Source organism: Lissotriton helveticus, chromosome 7 (assembly GCF_964261635.1).
Source record: "Lissotriton helveticus chromosome 7, aLisHel1.1, whole genome shotgun sequence".
Classification (NCBI taxonomy): Eukaryota; Metazoa; Chordata; class Amphibia; order Caudata; family Salamandridae; genus Lissotriton; species Lissotriton helveticus.
This window is the reverse complement of record NC_136068.1, coordinates 1,913,812,910-1,913,835,349: the sequence shown is the minus strand read 5'-3', so window position 1 is coordinate 1,913,835,349 and position 22,440 is coordinate 1,913,812,910. Positions and strand designations below refer to the sequence as shown.

Sequence of the window (22,440 nt, the reverse complement as noted above, 5' to 3'; positions counted from 1 at the left end):
GTGAAATGCCTGAATATCGCTGGAAATCCAGCGAAATTCACGCATTAAAGCCATGGTGGACTTAGCCTGATAATCCACCTCCCATTGAGGAATACAGAGAAAGTCAGGTTTCAAGCAGGTGTTAATTACTAGCAATAATCGCGCATAGCACGACTTTTTTTATCACTTCACTTGCGTTGCAAATTGGTGATTGCTGTGTTAGCGACTGCTTTGGGCGACCTGTCTGAGTTTGCTGGATGGCAAGTTGGGAGTTGGCCCCTCAGACAGGAGTTCTGTAAAGCACATATAGTGCCCAACCCTGGAGGACCTGAGGTGGAAAGCTGAAGCCTAGGCAGCTGGTGACACCGCTGGAGATCACATATTCTATTGGGAGAATGACATTCTGCGTAGTGAGCCTAAAGCACCAGTGCATGGGTCAAGATGTGGGTTGGTGGTCCCCCAATGCCGTAGGGCCTTTATACTGGGGCTGTCTCTATATATTACCCATGCAGGACATCTGGGTCAAGACAATATCTTTGCCAGGTTGTCTCCCGCTACTATTTGCCCTAGATGAAGACATCCTCATATCGCTTACCTATCATTGGCATCCCCTTTGAAAGGGTGGGTGTCGACATTGTTGGACCCTTGGATTTCAAAACTGCCTTAGTCAACAGGTTCTTCCTGGGTTTGGTGGAGCATACCACTAGGTACCCACAGGCCATCCTCTGAGGACTGTGACTGCACCTGCAGTGGCTGTGGCCCTTATGGCTGTTTTCAAATAGGTGTGGTTCCCGAAAGACGTGTGTCTGACAGTGGCAATAACTTCATATCGGTATACATAAAGTCCATGTGGGAAGAGTGTGGGATAACCTACAAGTTCTCCACATTCTACCATCCCCAAACCAATGGGCATATTGAACGATTTAACAATACCCTGCAGGGCATGATTATGGGTCTGCCTGAGCCCATGAGGCGGAAGTAGAATGTTTTCTTACCATGCCTTCTCTTTGCTTAGAGTGAGATACCACAGAAGGGTGTTGGGTTCAGCCCATTAGAAATCCACCATGGGAACCCTGTTTGGGACCCCTCAGTTTAGTTATGGAGGGGTGCGAGCACGCTCCCAAGAAAACCCCCAGGATGTGGTTAGCTACATGCTGACCTTAAGGAACCAGATGCAGAAGTTCTGGAAAAAGACTTCCATAACTTTAGAAACCAGCCAGGAGGTCATCTAACTCTGGTATATCCAGGAGGACATTCTGATGGCGTTTCAGCCTAGCCAGAAAGTGTGGTTGTAGAGTCAGAAGAGTCCAGGGCTCTCCAAGACCTATGGGCCCTATGAAATGAAGGAGAGAGAGTGGAAGCCTCCTACTTGGTGGACCTCAACATCCCCAGAAACCCAGTAAGGTTATTCCATGTGAATCCCCTCAAACCCCACTACAAACGGTCCAAGGTCACCATGCTGCTGGTGAAAGATGAGGAGTGGAGGAGGACAGTGAACTTCTCCCAGGCCTCCTATCATCCAAAGAAAAATAAGGTGTGTGAATCTCCTACCCTTACCCTTGAACTGCAGAGGGACTGTCACCAGTTATCATGGCCTGCAGGCACCATGCCCATCTCCCATCGTGGGCAGAGTCCTCCTCTCAGGTGGTGGCCTCTGTGTCTGCACATTGCCTGGGAGTCTCCCAGCGATGTGGCAAAATTCCTTTGTTCCGCGGCCACCGGTAGTGGCTCTATTTGCAGCAACTGTGTTGAAGTGGTCCTCCTTAGCCCTCTATATTTTTGTAACCCCTTGACCATTTCATGTTGGCCACTATGGAGAAACTCTCGCGAGGTGTGGTAAGACTTGTGAGATTGCTGAAACTCGTGGCAGCCTTTTTGGTACAGTCAGTATTTAAGTTGCGGTGATCCCTTAATGTGTGCCTGTTATTGAAGAGGTATTGATTGGTCTAGCCATCAAGAAGGGGATGTAGGGGGGAGGAGCTTCGCGCGCAACAAAGATGGCCGCATGAGCACAGGGCTCCCGAGACCCTCACCATCTCCCGCATCTATCCTGAAGTTTATCCTGATAACGACGACGGGTTATTGAAGACGCAACCCAGCTGATATAATAGCTGCTTTCAGAAATCAATTTGGACTCCGGGAACCGCAACTACGACACTTGCAATTTTTGTGGCCTGCTCCACGGCACTGCCCGGGGCTCGAGTCAATGTGGTGCCCAGGTAGTAGTTGAACAACAACGGCCTACAGGGTCCTGCTCACAACCCCGGAGTTAACTTTTGTTTTCGTTTTTGGCTCCTCAGCCTTCTCCTGTCTCAAGACCGCTCTGGCAGCCCGGGTTGCAGTCTGACCCCGCAACTCCACTGTATGATCGCCACCGAGTGTCTCTGGTCATGTGACATCTGGCTGGAACTTGTTTTTGGAGATCCCGGTGGGTGAATCGAGAGGAGTCATTTTTACTAGGTCTCGAAGGCCCCTCAGGGGCGCAACACCCAAGATGGTGGGCAAACCCGACAGCGAGAAACGGAAGACCAGGACCATTCACCGAGGGGGCGCTATCCAATCGAATATCATGGATCGCTACACTCATCCTAAGGGATCCCCAGGTGGTACGAGAAGGTCCCTGGGAGATGCGGGAGACGACTCAGCAGCTGCCCATGATTTGACCCTGCACGATGTCATGGGCGCCATTGCCAGTATGAAGACCTCTATCGGCCAACAATATGAGGCTCTGGCCCTAAAGCTTGACACTGTGGCAATCGTTGTCAACTTGATCAGGGCGACAATATCAAAGACTAACGAAAAAAAAGTCAAATCCTTGTATTTGAAGACCTCCAGCCTTACGACTGATGTGTCCGATTTACAGACAGAGGTTCGCAATCTACGATCCTCCAATGATCTCTTTTCTCGCCGGCTGGAGGATTTTGAAAGTCGGGCCAGACGCAACAGCGTACGTATTATTGGGGTCCCTGAAAACCAGAAGAACCAGCCGTGGATCTCTTTGTTGAGGACCTTATCCTAAATCATCTTGCCCCCAAAGGCCTGAGAAACTTCTTTGCGATGGAACGCGCGCACAGAGTGCCAGGGGGTAAGCCAAAGCTGGGTGCCCCTCCGCATCCTATCATCGCCAGAATTTTTAACTTTAGAGATAGAGACGCTATCCTGCAGGCATCGCGGGTGGGCGGCCCTATGAAGTTTGAAAATACTACGGTGAGCTTCTACCCAGATTTCACCCAGTTCGTTCAGAAACAAAGGATGGGGCTTCAGGGGGTGAAGCGACGACTGAGAGACAGGGGCATGAAATACGCAATGCTTTTTCCAACTCGGCTGCGAGTAGAGTACGAGGATCGGACATTTTTCTTTGACCGCCCTGAGAGAGTGAGTGACTGGCTCGATACGTAGCCTATGCAGCGTGATCGCTCAGAACATTCCGAAGGAGCCGAAAGCGGCCCATTGGAGTAGGAATGAGCAGTGGTTTCTGATTTCCGGACATTGTGCACAACTGGCAGCTGTGGTTCGATGACTTTTACACTTGCACTACTTGTGGTGGGATACCCAGAGGTGGCGGGGGGTGAGACTCTTTCCTCCTCCGGGTTCCATGTTGTAGACTAGTTTAATGTTAGGGCGACAGGCACACTGCAAGTTGGGGTGGCTTTTGAGTCTAACGCAGGGGTGCAGGGTGGGGGGGTGTTTTGCGTATTTGTTGGGGGTTGGGGGGTTTGGGTGTGTTTCATTTTGTTTCAAGGCAACGCATTGTTTGACATTTGGACCTGGGTGTGGTGCTCGCTGTGGGGTGGATTCTGCACTTATTTCCTGGGATGGGGGTAGGGGGTTGAATTTATTGTGCTGGAATGTTAACGGGTTGGGGGATAGGATAAAACGTGGCGTAGTATTGCAGCTACTAAGACGCCTCCCCCTGATGTAGTGTTACTGCAAGAGACACATTTGATCGGAAATACATGCCATGCTATGAATCGGCGAGGTTATCGTCTTGTGGCACACTCTGGATTCACTACTGGTTCTAGGGGGGTGGGTATCCTAGTCAGGGGTTCCCTCCCCCTGGAGGTAGACGACATAATCCTTGACGACAGGGGAGGGCTATGCTGCTCTCACTGCTAGATGGGAGGGGAAAACTGTCTCACTGCTTTCCAATGGCCTGCAGACTACGACCTTTGCTGATTTGGGGAGAGTAATTTTGGGGCTTCCGGAAGGCATCCTGGTGATGGGTGGAGATTTCAATTCTGTCGTCTCCGGTAGGGAGGACCGTTACCCCCCAGAGATCTCACAAGATCACAGTCTTGGTTGAGTGGCTTTCTGGAGACGCTGGGACTGGTAGATTGTTGGAGGCTACTGCATCCGGGACAGTCGCAATACACCTTCCACTCTGGTGCTCATGGTAGTCTCTCTAGACTTGATTATGTCCTGATGCCGGCAGCGCAGGTCTCTTCAGTCAGGGAAGTCAGACATCTGGCTAGGGGTATTTCAGGTCACTCCCCACTGTGGCTTTTGATGGACATAAAGATGGGGGCAGAGGGCCGAGAAGCCCCGATCAATCCTTGGTATCTCCGTGACCCCAAAACCCGGGCAGAGTTGGTCAAGTCTCTGGATCATTATTTTGCCGAGAATGTGGGGTCTGGGTCCTCTTCTGTTTCGCTGTGGGAGGCTTTCAAGACGGTTATCCATGGCCAAGCGCTGTCGTTAATTGCTGGCGCCAAGAAAAGCAAAAACGAGGCGGTAGTCCGCCTCGAAACTGAAATAGCTGAGCTGGAAGGGGATTTGGAGTTGGGTATCACTCATGACAAGATTCATCTCCTCAGTCTCAAACAACTTGTAAATGTAAATGTATTGCGACTTATATAGCGCACGTATCACCCGAAGGCATCAAGGCGCTTGCCTTGGGAACCCGTACTGGCTTTTCCCTGTGAGATATCCCCTACTGGGTATCCCCAGGGTGAAAGCCAGGCATCCCGCAGCGGGTGGGCCGCCATAGTGGAGATTAAGCAACTATTGCCCAGAGTTGCAGCGTAGGACCCCATGATTAGAATAGGCACCGAGGCGAGAATTATCGAGTCCGTGGACATTTTGGGCTCAGGACCCTGCCGCGTCGGGAATTGAACCCTGGTCCCGGGCCAGACCTCTGCATCAGGGTCTGCCACTCTAATCAGTGAGCCACACTCCTCCACAACTTGATTATAGGGCGTTGGTAACGGATGCTGCTAAAGTTATGAGTAGAGAGCAGCAGGGACGTTTATATGATGTGGGAGATGAGGCTGGGAAATTGATTGCTTGGTTAGATAGAAAGGAGAGGGCGAGTCATGTGGTCCCTGTGGTTGAGAGAGTGGATGGAATGAGAGTGACTGATCCTGCCGAGATTGTGGAGTGTTTTGCGGAACAATTTCAAAACGTGTATTCCCCAGTGTCCGATAGACCAGAGGAAGACTCTCATCTGCTGTTACGAGACACTGTGTTGCCTTGCCTGTCGGATTCAGATAGGGAACTGATGGATGCAGCACTCTCTGTTGACGAGGTGGCAACTGCTATTCGTTCCGTGCGCTCAGGGAAAGATATGGGCCATAATGGTCTCCCCATCGAGCTTTACAAGCTGCGTCCTGACAAAATGGTGCCGTACCTTTGTTCTATGTTCCTGGAATCACGAGACATTGGCTCCCTCCCTCGTGATCAGCGACTTGCGACCATTGTGGTGATTCATAAGGAAGGGAAGCCGCGGGATCGCTGCGCATATTATAGGCCTATCTCGCTTCTAAATGCGGAGCCCAAGATCCTCGCAAAATTGCTGGCAAACCGTTTGATAAAAGTGATCAGCGACCTGATCCATCCGGATCAGTCCGGTTTCATTCCACATCGTAATACAGCATTGAACTTGTGGAGCTTGCATGGCGTTCTTGCGAGAGCAGCGTCACTGCGTGAAACGGCCATCTTGGGTTCCCGGGATGCTACGATGGACTTTGATACATTGGAATGGCTGTATCTCTGGGCTGCTCTTGCAAAGTTCGGTTTTGGTCCTGGTTTCATCGGCTGGGTGAAAGTTTTGTATGAGGAACCACTGGCTCAGATTGTGGTGAATGGTCGGGTTTCTAAGTCCTTTATTCTTGGGAGGGGCACGCGGCAGGGGTGTCCGTTGTCCCCGCTTCTTTTTGCCCTCGCCTTGGAAACCCTGGCTTCTTGACTGTGGTGGGAGCCATCGATGAGGGGTATTCGGTGGACCCCGGATTTTGAGGTCCGAATATCTTCATGCAGACGATAATTTGTTGTATCTCACGTCGCCTCGAAAGTCGTTGATTGTATTGTTTGATGTGTTGAACTCGTTCGGGAAGAACTCCGGCCTTGTGATTAATTGGACCAAGTCCTGTGTCTATGTACTCTCGGGTGACACTCCTTCTTTGCCGCGCGGTTGTCCCATACAAGTGGCGCAGATGGGATTTAAGTATTTTTATCACGTTCGACCCCGTAGTCCGTTATGATTGTAATCTGCTTCCCCCGCTCCAATGGTTAAAATCCAACATTGTGGCTTGGCGCAGACTGCCATTGTCCCCCCTTGGGCGTGCAGCTCTTTTCAAAATGATGTCTTTGCCGCGGTTTTTATACCCGCTTCAGAACACATTTGATGTCATTTCGACGAGCTATTTTTGGGAGGTGGAAAGTTTGCAGAGACAGTTGATATGGGGCGGGCGTTCGTGTATCGCCCTCGCTAAGCTTACGGTTCCCTGGTATGACGGTGGTATTGCACTTCCGGATATAAGGCGATACTATTGGGCCTCCCAGCTGGGAGCAATTAATCATGGAATGTACGGTCCTGCATTAAATCCTGCGTTTGAGATGGATAAGTGGCTGCTGCCGGCTGGCGATTATAACAGGGCGCTTTATTCCAAATCTGCTGGGAAGAAACTTTCGGGACCCACTAAGATAGCGGTACGAGTGTGGCAATGTGCGAATGCGGCAATGGGATGGAGAGATCGACTGACTCGAGCGACCCGGCTATATGCATCTGAAAGACTGGGCAGCCTGTGGAAGACGAAAGGTTTCGAGAAGTGGGATATGATTGGTATTTGCAGGGTGAGTGATATCTGGGCCAAAGATAGGGTTAAGACCTTTGAAGAGTTGAAAATAGAGTATGAGCTGAGGGACAAGGAGTTCTTTCGTTATGCACAGATTTGCCACGCGTTGAGTTCGGTCTTTCCTGCAGGTATCGTTATCCCGGAATCATCCCCACTTGAAGATCGGGTGCTTGACGGATATGTTCCCGACAGCACTATTTCTCTGATATATAAGAAATTGATTAATGATCGAGTTGACTTGTTGGTCCAACTTAGAGAGGCTTGGACCAGTGACTGTTTGGAGTTGGATGATGAGGATTGGCAGTCGACGATATCCTCTCCGAAGGAGGTCGTGATTCCGGCTCGTCTCTGCCTCGTACAGCTCAAGATCCTGCACCGGATTTATGTGACAGGCCCTCGCCTGATTCGTATGGGATATTCTGTGGATGGATTGTGTAAGCGTGGATGCGATTTAACTGGTACTTTCCTCCACATAATTTGGGAATGTCCGGAAGTGGTAGTGTTCTGGAGTCGAGTACATGCTGTGATGGAAGAGGTCACGGGTATCGCGCTGTTGCCTGAAGCTAGGCGTTGTTTGCTGAATGTTTGGGAACCGACTGACTATGATGTGGCGCAGACTCAGTTGGGGACCCATGGGAATATGGTTGCCAAGAGAAATATTGCGCAGTTGTGGGGCTCCCAGAGACCGCCCACAGTCCTGGCATGGAAGGAGAACATGGACTGGTGTATGTTTAGAGAAAAGACGGTGTATGTGGCGCGTGGCAGACCTACAAAGTGGGGTAAAATCTGGGGCCAATGGAACTCCTACCGGGGTGATATATGTACACCTCCCCTCGCGGATGCTCCGGATGTTCCGCTTTCCCCCTGACCTGACATTCCTAACGATGTTTCAGCTTTAATGTTAATGACTCTGATTTCCCCTCTGCCCCCCCCTTGCACTGATGATTTGTATCAAATTGTAATGCACTTCCTTCCTCTCTGAGCGCATATCTAGCTGTATTGTCTTTATTGCCTTGTTTGTTTATGTTTTTCATGATAATAAAAAGAAATAAAAAAAAAATAAGATGGGCATGTAGGAATAACAAAGAGCGGCTAACACATCTTTCTTCTATCGTGCCGATGAGTGGTGCAGCCCCTGAAATTGGTATGCAAAAAAAAAAAAAACACTTTGGATGCTTTGATTCACAAGTGCAAGCCTTCCTTCCATTGGGGATTCTTCAAGAAAATGGAAACTCCAGAACTAGAGACAGTTGATCAGTGGTAAAAGACTATTAATGCTACCAATTTCTTAAGTTTTTTTAAACAGGTCATCAGCATTCTGGAAGGTCTGTTAACTGTGCTTTCTGATATAGACTTTGGGTCACTGAGGGGTTAATTATCACTAAATAATGTGGATACGCTTGTGTGACTTTAACACAAACGTTGAGAAAATCTAATATACAAGAACATGTGAAGTTAACATTTAAATAAGTGTAAACATGATTGTGTGACATCATCACTACATGTTGTGAAATTCTGGCTGCAAAATTGTGTGAGATTAATAATAAATGTTTTAGAACTCAGGAAGTTGTGATCTTTATTGGATTTTAGCGTCAGGACAGAATCAACCTTATGATCCACAGTACTCATAAATACTAGAAGGTACATCGAACTTGGGTTCATCTACATCTCCTGTTGTATTTATTTATTTATTTAAAATATTTATAAAGCGCGGCTGTCACCTGGCAGGTATCCTGGCGCTGGTAGCTACTCCTGGGAGTTTATTGCCGGGGGGGGGAAATGACTATGGCTGGCCGGTCTATTAAAGGGGTGAAGGAAAGAGCCATGTTTTGATTCGTTTCCTGAAGGGGAGGAGATGGGGGATTTGGCGGATATCGACAGGCAAACTGTTCCACAGCTTGGCTGCAGCTACTCTGAACGATCTTCCCCCCGTCCTGGCCTTCTTACATCTGGGCACTCTCACAAGGCAGGCAGTTGTGGACCTGAGTGTTCTGGTGGGGGTGTACCAAGAGAACAGACGTTGAAGAGGTCTGGGTCCTGCACCTTGTAGTGCCTTAAAGACCAGGCAGAGAGCCTTGAAGGCAACGCGTTGCTTCAAGGGCAGCCAGTGCAGCTCGGCCAGTGCAGCGGTGGCCGAGGATCTCCTGGTCCATCGAAGAGCCAGTTTGGCTGCTGCCGACTGCACTCGTTGGAGTCTGTCCAGTAGTGTCGCAGGAGATATAAGCAGCAGGGCATTACAGTAGTCGAGGCGACTAAGAATAGTACACCTGACTACTAATGCTCTGGCGGAGGCAGGTAGCAAAGGCAAGACCTTGTGCAGTGAGCGCAGAAGGCCAGAGCAGGTAGCGACCGTTCTTGAGACCTGCGTTTCCATGCTCAGTTGGTGATTAAGCAGTGGGGCTTATTGCAGAATTTTGTATTGCTTTTTAGGTCTCCTTCCCCGAACTATCATCCCTAATTCCCTTCCTCTCACCTGGTCATTCTCTGTGGATTTTTCCAAACAGAGTCAGGGCTGCCGGATGGTGGGCTTCTGGGCGGCACTTTTCCTGAGGAACCAAAGTCAGCCCTGACAGAATAACGGTCCCAAGAATTATACAGTCCTCCCGAACAGTGCCGACCAGAACAGCCTCCATGGAAGATCTCTGTTCCATGTTAGTCGATCTAAAAATCTAAATTACTGCCTCACAGGCAGAAACTGCTGAACTGACTAGTAGGGTCAATCAAATGCAAACCAGATTGGAAACCCTGCACTTTTCTATGCCACTGTTTGATAGGCGCAACAGGACTCGCCCATCCGTTTCAGTGACAATACCAGCAGCTGTCCCGTTAGCCGCCCTGGAGCGATTTTTAGGAGACCCAGCCAAGGTTCCGATATTTTTAACATGAATACATTTACATTTTATAGTGCATCCCCAGGCCTTTCCTGATGCTCAATCAGGATTTACATTTCTGATCTCATACTTAAGCGGTGATGCAGCCGCTTGGGCCATCCCATTAGTGAATGAGGATAGTTCTCTATTATACGACTGGTCACGCTTTAAGACAACATTTTAAAAAGGTCTTTGACAGAATTTAGAGAATAGAAGAGGTACTTCTGGCTAGCTTCAGTCCCCAAAAAGGCAAAGAGGGCAAGGGTGCATCATTTGTTGAGGGGTTTTCTGGTCACCTCAAAAATCACAGGACACCAAAAGGTGGAGTGATGTCCAAAGCTTGGGATAATTTAACCCGTTTACCACGGCGAACATTTCACTGTGGTGCGGGCGTCCTAAAGGGTGGGCGGGGCTGTGTCGGTCAACGGTTGTACACAGCACCAGGGACGGAGTGCTTGCATCGGCCGTTGGCCGACGCAAGCACAGAACGTGTTGATAAAAGTGATAGACGGACTAGAGGATATTGGTACATAGTCAACCCTAGACTCAATGCTGGGATTGGTAGGTCGGGACATGTAAGACCAGTACATTACAGTGAGATTTGGGGCCACCAGGCTCAGTGCAGGACTAGTAGGACTCATTAAAGATAAAAGTCCTGAATAAGAAATTTGGAAAATTATGAGTGGGAACATCAGTCAAACTAACAGCAGTGTTGGTTCATTTGTTTAAAGGATCTGTGGAGTTATAGATGTATCATGTATTTGGTGAGAGCGGCAAACGGCACACAAGGCGTGTTGTTAGATCTGTCCTCCCTCTGGAATAAAACAACTTTACTACAGCTGTAAGAGCATGCTTGATTGGGAATCCAGCAGTGTACATGCAAGCAGGCATGCGTCCACAGGATACACTCAAGAATTCATCCCTGGGCCCTCCCCAAGGTCTCAATCACTGATCTGGGTGTGTGAGAATGGTATTGCAGTTCTCCTTTGCTCTGACAGTTTCAGAACTTGGTGAGGGCAAGCAAGGGAGCACCTACATGGGCATTAATTCACCCTAATGCAGAAGTGACATCATGTGCCTTTCACCCTGAATGACATCACATGACAGCTTATGACATTTAATCTGATGACATGACAGTACATGACATCCTCTGACTGTTTGCCATGCTAAAAAACCAGCAGGTGACACCAAAGTGAATTGAAAGTGCTAACTAGAATGCATTAGATACTCCAATAAAAAATAATCCAAGTCCTATTGAAAGTGCTCCATGTTCATTGCTAGACTCAATTAGGGTCCACAGATATAGGGCAGCATGGAATGAAGTGATGGGAAGACTTTGTCCAAACGTCTTATAATAGGGCACGTAGCCCTTCAATGATTTGTGCAACAGTTCATTATATGAAAATGCATATAATTATAAGCAGCTCGTTATGTGTCAAAAATGTCCCTTAAAGACCCAGTTAATTAATTTGAAGTTGTCTGGCTCCCCGAAGAACAATATTGAGAGTGTAAGCTCATATTGGCCACAGCGCCTCGTGATTGAATATCATTGCTGATGGGAACTATCAAAGGGACAAAGCCAATTAGGAGTATGGAGGGGAAAGCAGCATATTTCTCCCTGATCTATAATCAATATTTGGCCCCCTTACTGGGAAACTAATGGGTCAGTGGGGCAATAAATGTCCATTGGCATGGCAAATATGGAAGGGGGAAAACACTGACCCAGGGACCCACTAAAGTGATGTCTATTAAGGTTTCATCCCATGGGGTGGAACTAGTTGACAACTCTAATAATGCCCCAATGGTGCTGACCAATCCATGTGATCCGATGGATAATAGATTTCAAATCCCCTGGGAGGAATCACTTTCCTGGCCTCAAGGGATTTGAAGCCCTCTTACATGAGGGTAACAAGGAGATTTGATGGAAGTGTTTCAACTCAAGTTTTGCCTTTTTTGTGCAGTGAAAATTGATCTTAAATGTCACATTAATCAGTTAGTATTTGGCTGTGGTACCTTATTTTGGGAGCATATGTCTTCTCAACCTCTTTCTCCATAGCCTCCTTTTGTATGATTTGTTTCTTAGCTGAGGAATGGGAAACTCCGCAGGTGTGACGCCACATGCCATAAAACAAGATCTTAGTTTACATTTATATGTACAAATACATTAATTATTTCATGTCATCATGTGCCCACCTATTTGTTGATAAGTATAGACACATTTAATGTCCACAGAGCTTTAAATGTAGTATTGATGTTATAAACAAACTCTGTTAATTCATGGGGCGTTGCCAGAGATAAAAATATTTTCTATACGTACAGCTGAAATGATTAAATTACTGCAGTACAGAGTTTGTCTGCCTTAGTTTCCCTATAGACTTTTTCAAAGCACCTTTTACATCCTTGTTTCTCAAACTGTAAAGAACTGAATTCAACATTGGAATGACAATCATATACATTACAGCAAATATCTTGTCTTTGTCCAAAGAATAGCTTGAGGTCGGTCTCAAATAAACACCAAGCTCAGTTCCATAGAACAAAAAAACTGCAGTCAGATGAGAGGAACATGTGGAGAACAACTTCTGTCTCCCTGTGTTGGAGGGAATTTTCATGATATTTGAGATGATTAGCACATAGGAAGTTATTGTTAAGATGAAAGGCCCAAGTCCCGCTACAATACCTCCTCCGATAGTTGCGATATTTATGAAATATGTGTCTGTACAAGATAGTTTCAGAAGAGCAGTGAGATCACAAAAGAAATGATTGATTTCATTCGATGCACAGAAGGATAAATTTGCTACCAATACAACATGTGGTATAGTGTCAAGAAAGCCTATTGTCCAGGATGTTACAGTCAATGAAATCATGGCTCTTTTGTTCATTATAGATGCATAGCGCAGGGGGTTGCAAATTGCAAGGTACCTGTCATAGGCCATGACTGACAGCAAGTAAAACTCAGTGCTGATGAAGGAAGCAATAAAATAGAATTGAAGAATGCATGCAGAGAAATTGATGGATTTGTCAGATTCCTTGACTTTCAGGCAGACCGCCAGCAGTTTTGGGATGGTGACCGTTGTGAAACCAATATCTAGGAAAGATAAGTTAATCAGAAAATAATACATGGGCTTTTGAAGATGTGTGTCAAGGCATATTAATGTAATAATGACAAGGTTTCCCAGAAGAGTAAATAAATACATGAGTAAGAAGAGAATGAAAATTGGAACTTGAAGCTGAGGATTTTGCGATAATCCCAAAATTAAAAATTCACTCAAGCGAGTCTGATTCACCTTTTCCATAATTACACTGATTTGTGCTGTTGTTCAATGAATAAAGGAAGATCTGGGGAAAAAGCAAACACAAGATTATGAAAAGCAAAAGATATTGTAGCTGAATTAAAAAGCATTGATCTGGATAAATTGTTGGCATTGCTTTGTAGTGTATTAAAAAAATAAAGTCCTGAGTTGCAACTATTAGGCCAAATGATGGACATCAGACCAAGGATAATAGCTGTGCTACCACCAATTACTGTCCAGTTAGAAGCCAAATATTGAGAGAGAGTGGGTGATCACCCCTTCCCAGACTGTCATTAATACCGTTTCCAGCCCTGGACCTTTGTGCGATAGCCTAATGCATTCTGGATGTTGTAGTCATGTTTTGATTTCATTTTACCAATTAGCATCTTAAATGAGTGATGTGTTGTAAAAGTTCAGGAACTGCAACATTGTCCTTAATGGCCTGGAGTCAGGAAGATCAACCTCAAATGGGGACTGAGGTGAGCATCATGGAGCTGGTACAGGCCCAGTGCTTTATTTGAGATGGCGGTGTCTGGTGTTAGGCACTGTCACTTAATTGTCGGCACTGACATTTATGACAATCTGCAACATGGTGGCAGTGTTTGTCCAATTTGGAGAAGAGCACAACCAAAGTTGTTTATTATTTCAATATATATTAAAAATGACTAATACCTTTTGCCAAAGCTATTCTTATGGGGCTGGGCGCCTGGATCAGTCAGAATTGTCACACTTGTAGGATTGTGATGGTTAGCAGCTGGGTTGACACTATAATTTGCAGCACTGGCAATGGGTGGTGCAAGCGGAAGTGGCCTGCTGCGAGGACTCTGACACTCATTTTTTTTGCACATTACACATTGTGCAGACCTGATGGAAAGGATTGTCTCGACTGAGCAGCACGTTTATTGAGCTCATCAGGGTGGCTTGTGCATTTCAACATGACTATATGCTTCAATTGTGGCTTTGAATTTAGTTTACTTGATTGATTTTTCAAGCAGGATGTTTATGCAGCCTTGCAGACTCACAGGAGGTGGGCTCAGTGTGTGGTCAAATCTTTTGTGTCGTGTTCACTCTTACATTTTGTGTCTGGAACTGTTCAAGTCACAGTCAGCCTTATTTTGTCCTTACAATTGCTTTTCATATATACTTTCTGGGACAACGCTGTACATGCTTGGTTAGTTGCAGTTTTGTACTCAATATCATGTACGTTGCACATGTATTCATATGTGATCGTTTTCATGCCTGCGACAATTTCACCCCATTATTTAAGCTCAGACTTTCCAACTCACATGGTGCCACTATCAGTCACACAATATTGACTCCCTTCACCCAATAAAGGGCCAATATCATGGGGTGTGCTCACAGGTAACTGGAAACCCCTGCAGAGAGCGTGTTTCCAGCTAAATGTTTCGCAGCTCGTGTCCATTACGGGTGTGAAACATCCCGAGGATATCGGTCGTAGCCTCACAAGCTTTTTGGGCTGTTAAAAGGGGAGTGTAGTGAATTAAAGTATTCAGGCTGTGCTCATCTCTCTGCTTCACCCCATGTGAGAAACTAGCTTAGTATATGGTGCTCACTTATGTAAGCGTAGCACCCTGCACTATTCCAGACAACCCTTAGGGTGAGTTTAGGGGTCTTAGACCAGCTGTGAAAGTTCTCTAAGTGGTAGCTGTAGAGGGCAGCCTTCAGGCTTAGTCCAAAAGGAGTGTAAAGCAGCTTGTTTTACCAGACCTTAATCTTAATGGTATGGGTTAAGTAAAAAAAAACACACAGTGTATTTATAATAATAGATATTTATTTTAAGACACACACTAACACATAACAATATCTCCTATACTTTGCATATAAAACAGGTAAGTAGCACAAATACAATGTGGTTGCCAGGGGGAGACCAACCCATATACAAAAATGGGGGAATGCGAACCATGACTCAAGATGAGAGTGGACCCTTAAAACGTAGAAGAGCCAGGGACCCAAGGAACCACCCAGGGTGAGTATCTAGAAACCCCACGGAGGTTGTGTTCAGAGTGGGAACACCACTGCGCACTCATTTAAATTCAATGGGTAATTTGCAGTTGCAATTTTAAAGAACAAGACCCTTCCCAATGGACCCTGAAGAAACCCCATGGGAGACAGAGGATTGGAGAGTCATCCCACCTGTGGATACCCTTAGAAACAAGATACCTACAGCAGGGAAGCCGGTGCATAGGTGTGAAGTGACTTTGCAAACCACAGTCGAACCCAATGGAGGACTTCGGGAACATGCTGCTAAAAAATAAGGTGAAAATGTCTGGAGGAACCCAAAGGTGGATTCAAGTTGAGGCTATGCCACTCAGGAGTGACTCAGGAGGTACAGAAGACAAATGCCCACAGATGTCAGGAGATGCTGGAGAGTTGACGATGACCTTGGAGCTGCAGCTGTGTAGACCAGACAATGCTGAGGAGGACCGCAAGCCATTCACAAGCTTCCTTGTGCCACATGTTGAGAGCTGAGGGCTCAGTGTCCCTTGGGAGCACCAACTTGCCTTGACAACTGCAAACAACATGGTAGACAAAAAAAGTGCAGTGTTGAAACCAGCAAGGTCCAAATGACTCACCAAGAGTAGGGGAGTTGGAGTAGGCCGTGAGCAATCAGGGAGCCACTGGAGTCAAGAAAGACCCTGAAGAGGACCCACAGGTCGCAGATACAGGAGTTGCAAGAGGACCTTGAGCAGCTCACCAAAGATGCAGGACCACCGTGCAAAGGATGTGGTGAGAACAAAGATCTTGACTTCAAAAGATGCTTTAGGTTGGAGCTTCTTGGAACCCTAAGATCTCTGGTGAAGAGAGTCAACAAGCCTTGGCAACTACAAGTTGAGGCAGTCCACAGTGGTTCGGTTCCTGCGGTTCCAATGAAGGATACTGGCATTAAACTCAGTGAGAAGACAGTGCATGCCTCACAGGAGTTGCAACACCACCAATTATGTTGTTGAACATTTCGCAGTCCATGGGAGCCCAGGATCAGCAGACAGGTCAGCTGCATTGCGGTGCCTGCAGACACAGGGAAGTGACTCCTTCTACTCAAGGGAGATTTCTTCAGGTGTCTTTGATGTCCACAGGCCTTTGGGTGCTTCCTGTATGGAGCACAGACACAGACATTGCAGCAGACTTGCAGGACGATGAGACCAGGAGCAGCAGGAGCCTTCCCAGTTGCAGTCTCGGTGTCCAAGGTAAAATCCAACAAAGTCCAGAGTGCCCAGACGGTCGAAGATGAAGTGGTGTCAGATATGAATCTTGTCCAATGACAAATATAGAAACTCAACCATGGGTAAACCCCTAAGTACCCTTAGGAAAGGGTAGGGATGATTTAGGGGTCCCTTCCAAACGAGGGGCTGGACAGTGAAGAGAATATGCCCATGTCCTTTGTCTTTCGCACCAGAGTGGGAGCCAGCAGTTCCCTGAACTGGTTTCAACTGGAGTATGCAAGGAAAATGTGCCCTTCATGCAGTCTCAGTGGTGCTGGCAAGCGCCCCCACCCTGTCCCAATACACTAAACTCTGTCTGGGACGTGGTCACAGCTCACTGTGATAGGATACTGATCCAGCGGCCTATAGGAAATATGCCATAAGCAATGCTACCTAACTCTATAACCATCACCATAAAATACTACTCTAACTCATGGACCCATTAATCAAATATGGCATATTTTGACCTACTGAATCAGGTGGCCAAATTAAACCTATACAACTTATTTACAAATTATATACAAACTATATACACCCTATATATAACCGCGGTAAATGATGACATTATCTAAACAAATCCTAACTATTTAAATGACCACCATGGCGATGGCATCTAGCTAATAGTAACCTGCGCTTCTGAATAACCAAGACCAGCTTGTTTTCAAAAGTAAGATTTTATTAACTAATTTTAGATTATTCAAAATATAGTTTTATAAATGCAATTTTATTAGAATCATAGCAAGCATGTTTGAAAAGTATCATAAGAAAAATACAGTTTAAGCAAGGAATTATAAGTTTAACATTTCTAAAATCCTAAGTCCCTAGCTAAGCTAAATAAATGGAAATAAAGTAAAGTTCTTTGAGGATTCTTACGTGCTCCACGCAAAGTCCGACAGCACGACACCCTCATCTGAAAGTTGAAAAGCAGCAGCCAGCCCAACCCTAGGGCATGGACTTTTTATACCTTTCTAAGCTAGCTAATCTAAGTAAAGGAACATTTTTCTGCAAAAGTCGATGTCTCATTGGTCCGAGAGTGACAAGTGACATGTCACCTACATTTCAAAACTTCCATTCGGTCATATTCTTTGGGACCATTGTCTTTCTTGTACGTGTTCCAAAGCTTCCTTGGTTTGCAACAAATTTGAGCAAAAGTACTCACTGGTTTCATTTCACTTCCTCGGATGCCAAGTTATCAAATGTTCTTTCTACCGGTTTCTGACCTTGGCCACGTCCGACAAAAATAATGACAGCGCTTCTTCATTGTTCAGTGAATGTGATTTTGACGGAAACTTTTAAAATGGACATCTCATGCTCCTTGCAGAAATTAAATTCATCTTTTAGCAAACTCGAGCAAACTAGGCCCAAAAGCAGGGAACTTATTTTTCTAGTATAAAACAAACACAAGAAAAGTATTAATGTAAGAAATATTATTTATTCTGTTTCCACCCTTCGTTTACTAATTGATTAACCCTCCCAATTAGTCTAATGTTACCTAGCAAGAAGCAAACAAATAAAGCAGCATTTTATATTTACCAGTCTTCATGAAACCATGAAACCTTATGTGCACCTAGAATAGTAGAAATGACACCACATAGACAAGGAAAGCAAAATAAGCACATGCCTCTTTTAAATCTGCTGCAGTTAGTAATGACAAAATAAAAACGACAAAATTAATTTATTATTTTTGCACGAACAAAAGATGCAACAATTATGCACATTTATGAGCACACATGTTAATGTCCCGGTATATAATAATAATAATAATAATACTGGATTTTGTATAGCGCAACAGCTACCTCGCTAGGAGGTGTCCCGGCGCTAGTAGAACACAGATGACCCGGGGCTAATAATGGAAAAAAACTAACGGGGTTGGATAAAGAGCCAAGTTTTCAGCAGTGTCTTAAAACAGGGTTCAGAGGGAGCCTGTTGAATTTCTTGTGGCAGGGTATTCCACAGAGCGGAGACGTTAGCCGAGAAGGTCCGACCGCCTAGTCGAGCCTTTTTCGTGCGTGGGACTGCCAATTGAACACGGCAATTGGACCGCAATACACGGGTTTGGGAGTATCTGGGGAGGCGGTTTTTCAGGTATTCTGGACAGGAGCCATGCAGGGATCTAAACGCCAACGTCAGTGCTTTAAACTTTATTCTGCTAGTAACTGGCAGCCAGTGCAGGGAACGGAGATGCGGAGAGATTGACTGCTTGAGTGGAATACGCAGTAACAGTCTCGCAGCCGCATTTTGAACTACCTGAAGCTTTTGTGTCAGGTATTTTGGAAGGCCTAGGTAGAGTCCGTTGGCATAATCCAGCCTTGAGGTGACAGTAGCATGGATAACCGTTTTTCGGCAGCTCTCTGGAAGGAGTCTGAGGATTTTTCGGAGATTTCTCAGTTTACTCATGCAACAGCCGGCAACTTGTTGGATATGGGATGTAAAGGACATGTTATCATCCCATCTCACTCCAAGATTTTTTGCCGTGTGACTAGGAAGGGGGGGAGGGCCCATCTCCATCGGCCACCAAAGTTCTGACGCGGGAAGGGGACCTTTGCCAAAAAAGATAACTTCGGTCTTATTGGCATTGAGTCTTAATTTATTTGCATTCATCCAATGTGCTACATCTTGGAGACAGCCTTTGAAGTTAGAAAAGGACTCTTGCGTGATCTCGGAATACGGAAATACCAACTGGGTATCGTCGGCATATGAAATTGCCTTGACACCCCAGTTGGCAATTAGCGTAAAGAGAGGAGCAAGGTAGACGTTAAACAGAAGGGGGCTTAGGGCCGACCCTTGCGGAACTCCACAGCCAAGGGTCTTGGGAGCCGAAGAGATCGTCCCAAGTGCCACCTTCTGAGTTCTCTGAGATAGATAAGAGTGTATCCAACCCAGCGCCTTGTCCTGAATCCCTATCTCGGCCAGCCGGCTGAGTAGTCTGGCGTGGTCCACCGTATCGAAGGCGGCCGACAGATCCAGGAGTACCAGCATTGCTGAGTTCCCTGCATCCATCGACCACCTTACTGACTCGGCTACCTCAATAAGCGCTGTTTCCGTGCTAAAGCCGGGGCGGAAGCCAGACTGTGTTTCATGTAGGATTTTATTTACTTCTACAAATTTACTCAGTTGGCGCTGTATGACTTTCTCCAACATTTTTCCCGGGGCAGCTAATAGGGATATTGGGTGGAGATTAGTGAGATCTTCTGGATCCCCGTTAGGCTTTTTCTTTAAGGGCAAGAGGGTAGCATGTTTCCATACATCCGGAAATATGCCCGAAACAATGGAGGAGTTCCAGATATGTTGGAGTGTAGGGGCTACGAAGTCGGCTATATAGCTCCATAATTTTGCAGGGCAAGGGTCGTCGGGTGAACCAGATTTGCATCGGACGAGCTCTTGCCTTACTTCACTCAGGGGGATATACAGGAACTGGGTGAAAGTCTCACCTAGCTCGCTATTACTCGCGAGGTCCTGTTTCACTGTTCTTATTACTGGTCCAAAAGAGTCATAGACCTTTTTAATTTTTTGGTCGAAGAACTCGGAAATTTGCTCACATAGCATAACTGTTGGAGCAACCTCCCTCTCAATGCACTTTGGTTTAAAAAACGACTGTACTACTTTGAAGATCTGTTTACTAGACTGTTCTGCCTGTAGAATCGAGTTTGCGTAAAAGCGTTTTTTACTTTTTCTAATAGCTTTCCGTAGATTTTTAGAGGCTTCCTTATACCTAGTTCTTTCCTCCAGGCCATAACTTGCTCTCCAGAGTCTCTCCAGCTTTTTACAAACAGCTTTCTCTTTTCTTAGTTCCTGCGAGAACCAGGGTGCTGAGGGAGAGTCTCTTTTTGATAGTGCTCGGGAGGCTGGCGCAATGGAGGAGACCATCTTTCCAACCCACTCGTTGAGGAGTTGAGCATCAATATTAGCATTGTTTGACAGAGATGGGGTGGTTTGAGCCAAGACAGGGCCCATAGTCTCGGGGGTCAACTTTTTCCATTGTCTTTTTAAAAAGTAACATTTGCTGGACGCAGTGATGTCATGCACCAAGTTCAGTGTAAATGGGACAAGTGAGTGGTCTGACCAGGTCAGAGGGAGAGGTGCCTCGGGCAGCACATTTTTGATGTTAGAAAAAATAAGATCAATAGTATGGCCCCCCGTATGTGTAGGGCCCTCATTGATCAGTCTAAGACTGGCCGTGCTTAAAGTAGCTCTAAGTTGCTCTGCCATAGCACAGTCGGGTTTATCCATATGGATGTTGAAATCACCCACCACAATAAAATGGGGGTGGAGGAGCGAGCTTTGAACAATCGTGTCCAGTAGGGTAATTAGATTGGGATCTACGCCGCCCGGAGGGCGGTATATCACCAATCCTGCTAGTGAAAGCTGAGGGCTCGCCTGAAAGCAGAAGTGAAGGCCTTCAACTCCTTGAATAGTCGTGGGGGCTGAGGAAGTTAATATTAAGTGCTCTTTAAAAATAATAGCTACGCCACCGCCTCTTTTCGTTCCAGAGCGGTTGGCGAGGCATATTTTAAATCCCAAAGGGACTGCCAGTGCAATGGAGGTCATATTGTCTTCCTTCATCCATGTTTCTGTTAAAAACAGGATATCCCATTCCTGTTCTTCGAGTAAAAGCCAAACATCATCAGCATGTTTGGCTAGGGATCTACAATTCAGTAAGCCAGCTCTAAGGCCTATCTGAGGTGGGGGTTTGGGATTAGGAGGCCTCACAGGGATTTCGCTGCCAAAAACTATCTCACAATTGCTGCATATCTGAGGAGGGGCGAAAGTCAGAGGGTCTGTAGAGTGCGGGCAGCATTTGGATGGGGGAGCAAGAGCCTTTAGGTCCTCACCTGACCACACTAGCCTTCCACCTTGTGAACCACCGCCAGCAGCATGTCTGGCCCCGGCCGCGGTCTGGTCGCGGACGGGCGCAGACGGGCTTGCCTTAGGCGCGCCTTCGGCGCGCAAACGGCGCCCCCGCTGCGCCCGTCCGCTGCGCTTCCGGTGGAAACACATGATAAATAGTGGTGGAGGGAAGGGCGTGGCCTGTCAGGAGGTGGGCGTGGCCTGCGTGTCCCAGGGCAGGGCGTCCACACGCGAAAGTATCCCGTGGCAGAGGGGGATCGAGGTAGGAATGTTGTCAATCACAATATTATCACACTCAAAATGGTAATAAAAAGTCTTAAAATCACTTCAAATTACACAGTTTTACAATTTTTAAAAACGCTAGCTCGACTCTCCCGGCTTTCCGCCTCAGGAGGTCACAAATGTTCTGCCTCGCGCTTGGTTTGGCGCGCTATTTGAACGTTCGTCGGAAAAGGGGGGCGTGGCCTGTCAGGAGGTGGGCGTGGCCTGCGTGGCCCAGGGCAGGGCGTCCACACGCGAAAGTATCCCGTGGCAGAGGGGGATCGAGGTAGGAATGTTGTCAATCACAATATTATCACACTCAAAATGGTAATAAAAAGTCTTAAAATCACTTCAAATTACACAGTTTTACAATTTTAAAAAACGCTAGTTCGACTCTCCCTGCTTTCCGCCTCAGGAGGTCACAAATGTTCTGCCTGGCGCTTGGTTTGGCGCGCTATTTGAACGTTCGTCGAAAAAGGGGTTCGTGGCCTGTCAGGAGGTGGGCGTGGCCTGCGTGTCCCAAGGCAGGGCGTCCACATGCGAAAGTATCCCGTGGCAGAGGGGGATCGAGGTAGGAATGTTGTCAATCACAATATTATCACACTCAAAATGGTAATAAAAAGTCTTAAAATCACTTCAAATTACACAGTTTTACAATTTTTAAAATAGCTAGCTCGACTCTCCCGGCTTTCCGCCTCAGGAGGTCACAAATGTTCTGCCTCGCGCTTGGTTTGGCGCGCTATTTGAACGTTCGTCGAAAAAGGGGGGCGTGGCCTGTCAGGAGGTGGGCGTGGCCTGCGTGTCCCAGGGCAGGGCGTCCACACGCGAAAGTATCCCGTGGCAGAGGGGGATCGAGGTAGGAATGTTGTCAATCACAATATTATCACACTCAAAATGG

General features: G+C 46.7%; 1 protein-coding gene across 1 annotated transcript; it reads right to left on the bottom strand.

Moving 5' to 3' along the window:
* Window positions 1-12,255: 12,255 nt before the first annotated feature.
* LOC144769931 (olfactory receptor 5AR1-like) lies at window positions 12,256-13,215 on the bottom strand. The gene has a single exon (XM_078654123.1). The coding sequence runs from the start codon at window positions 13,213-13,215 to the stop codon at window positions 12,256-12,258; it is 960 nt and encodes a 319-aa protein (XP_078510249.1).
* Window positions 13,216-22,440: the final 9,225 nt, after the last annotated feature.

Excerpts from the sequence above, each read along its gene's own strand:
- LOC144769931 (XM_078654123.1), bottom strand. The coding sequence starts at position 13,215 with ATGGAAAAGGTGAATCAGACTCGCTTGAGTGAATTTTTAATTTTGGGA.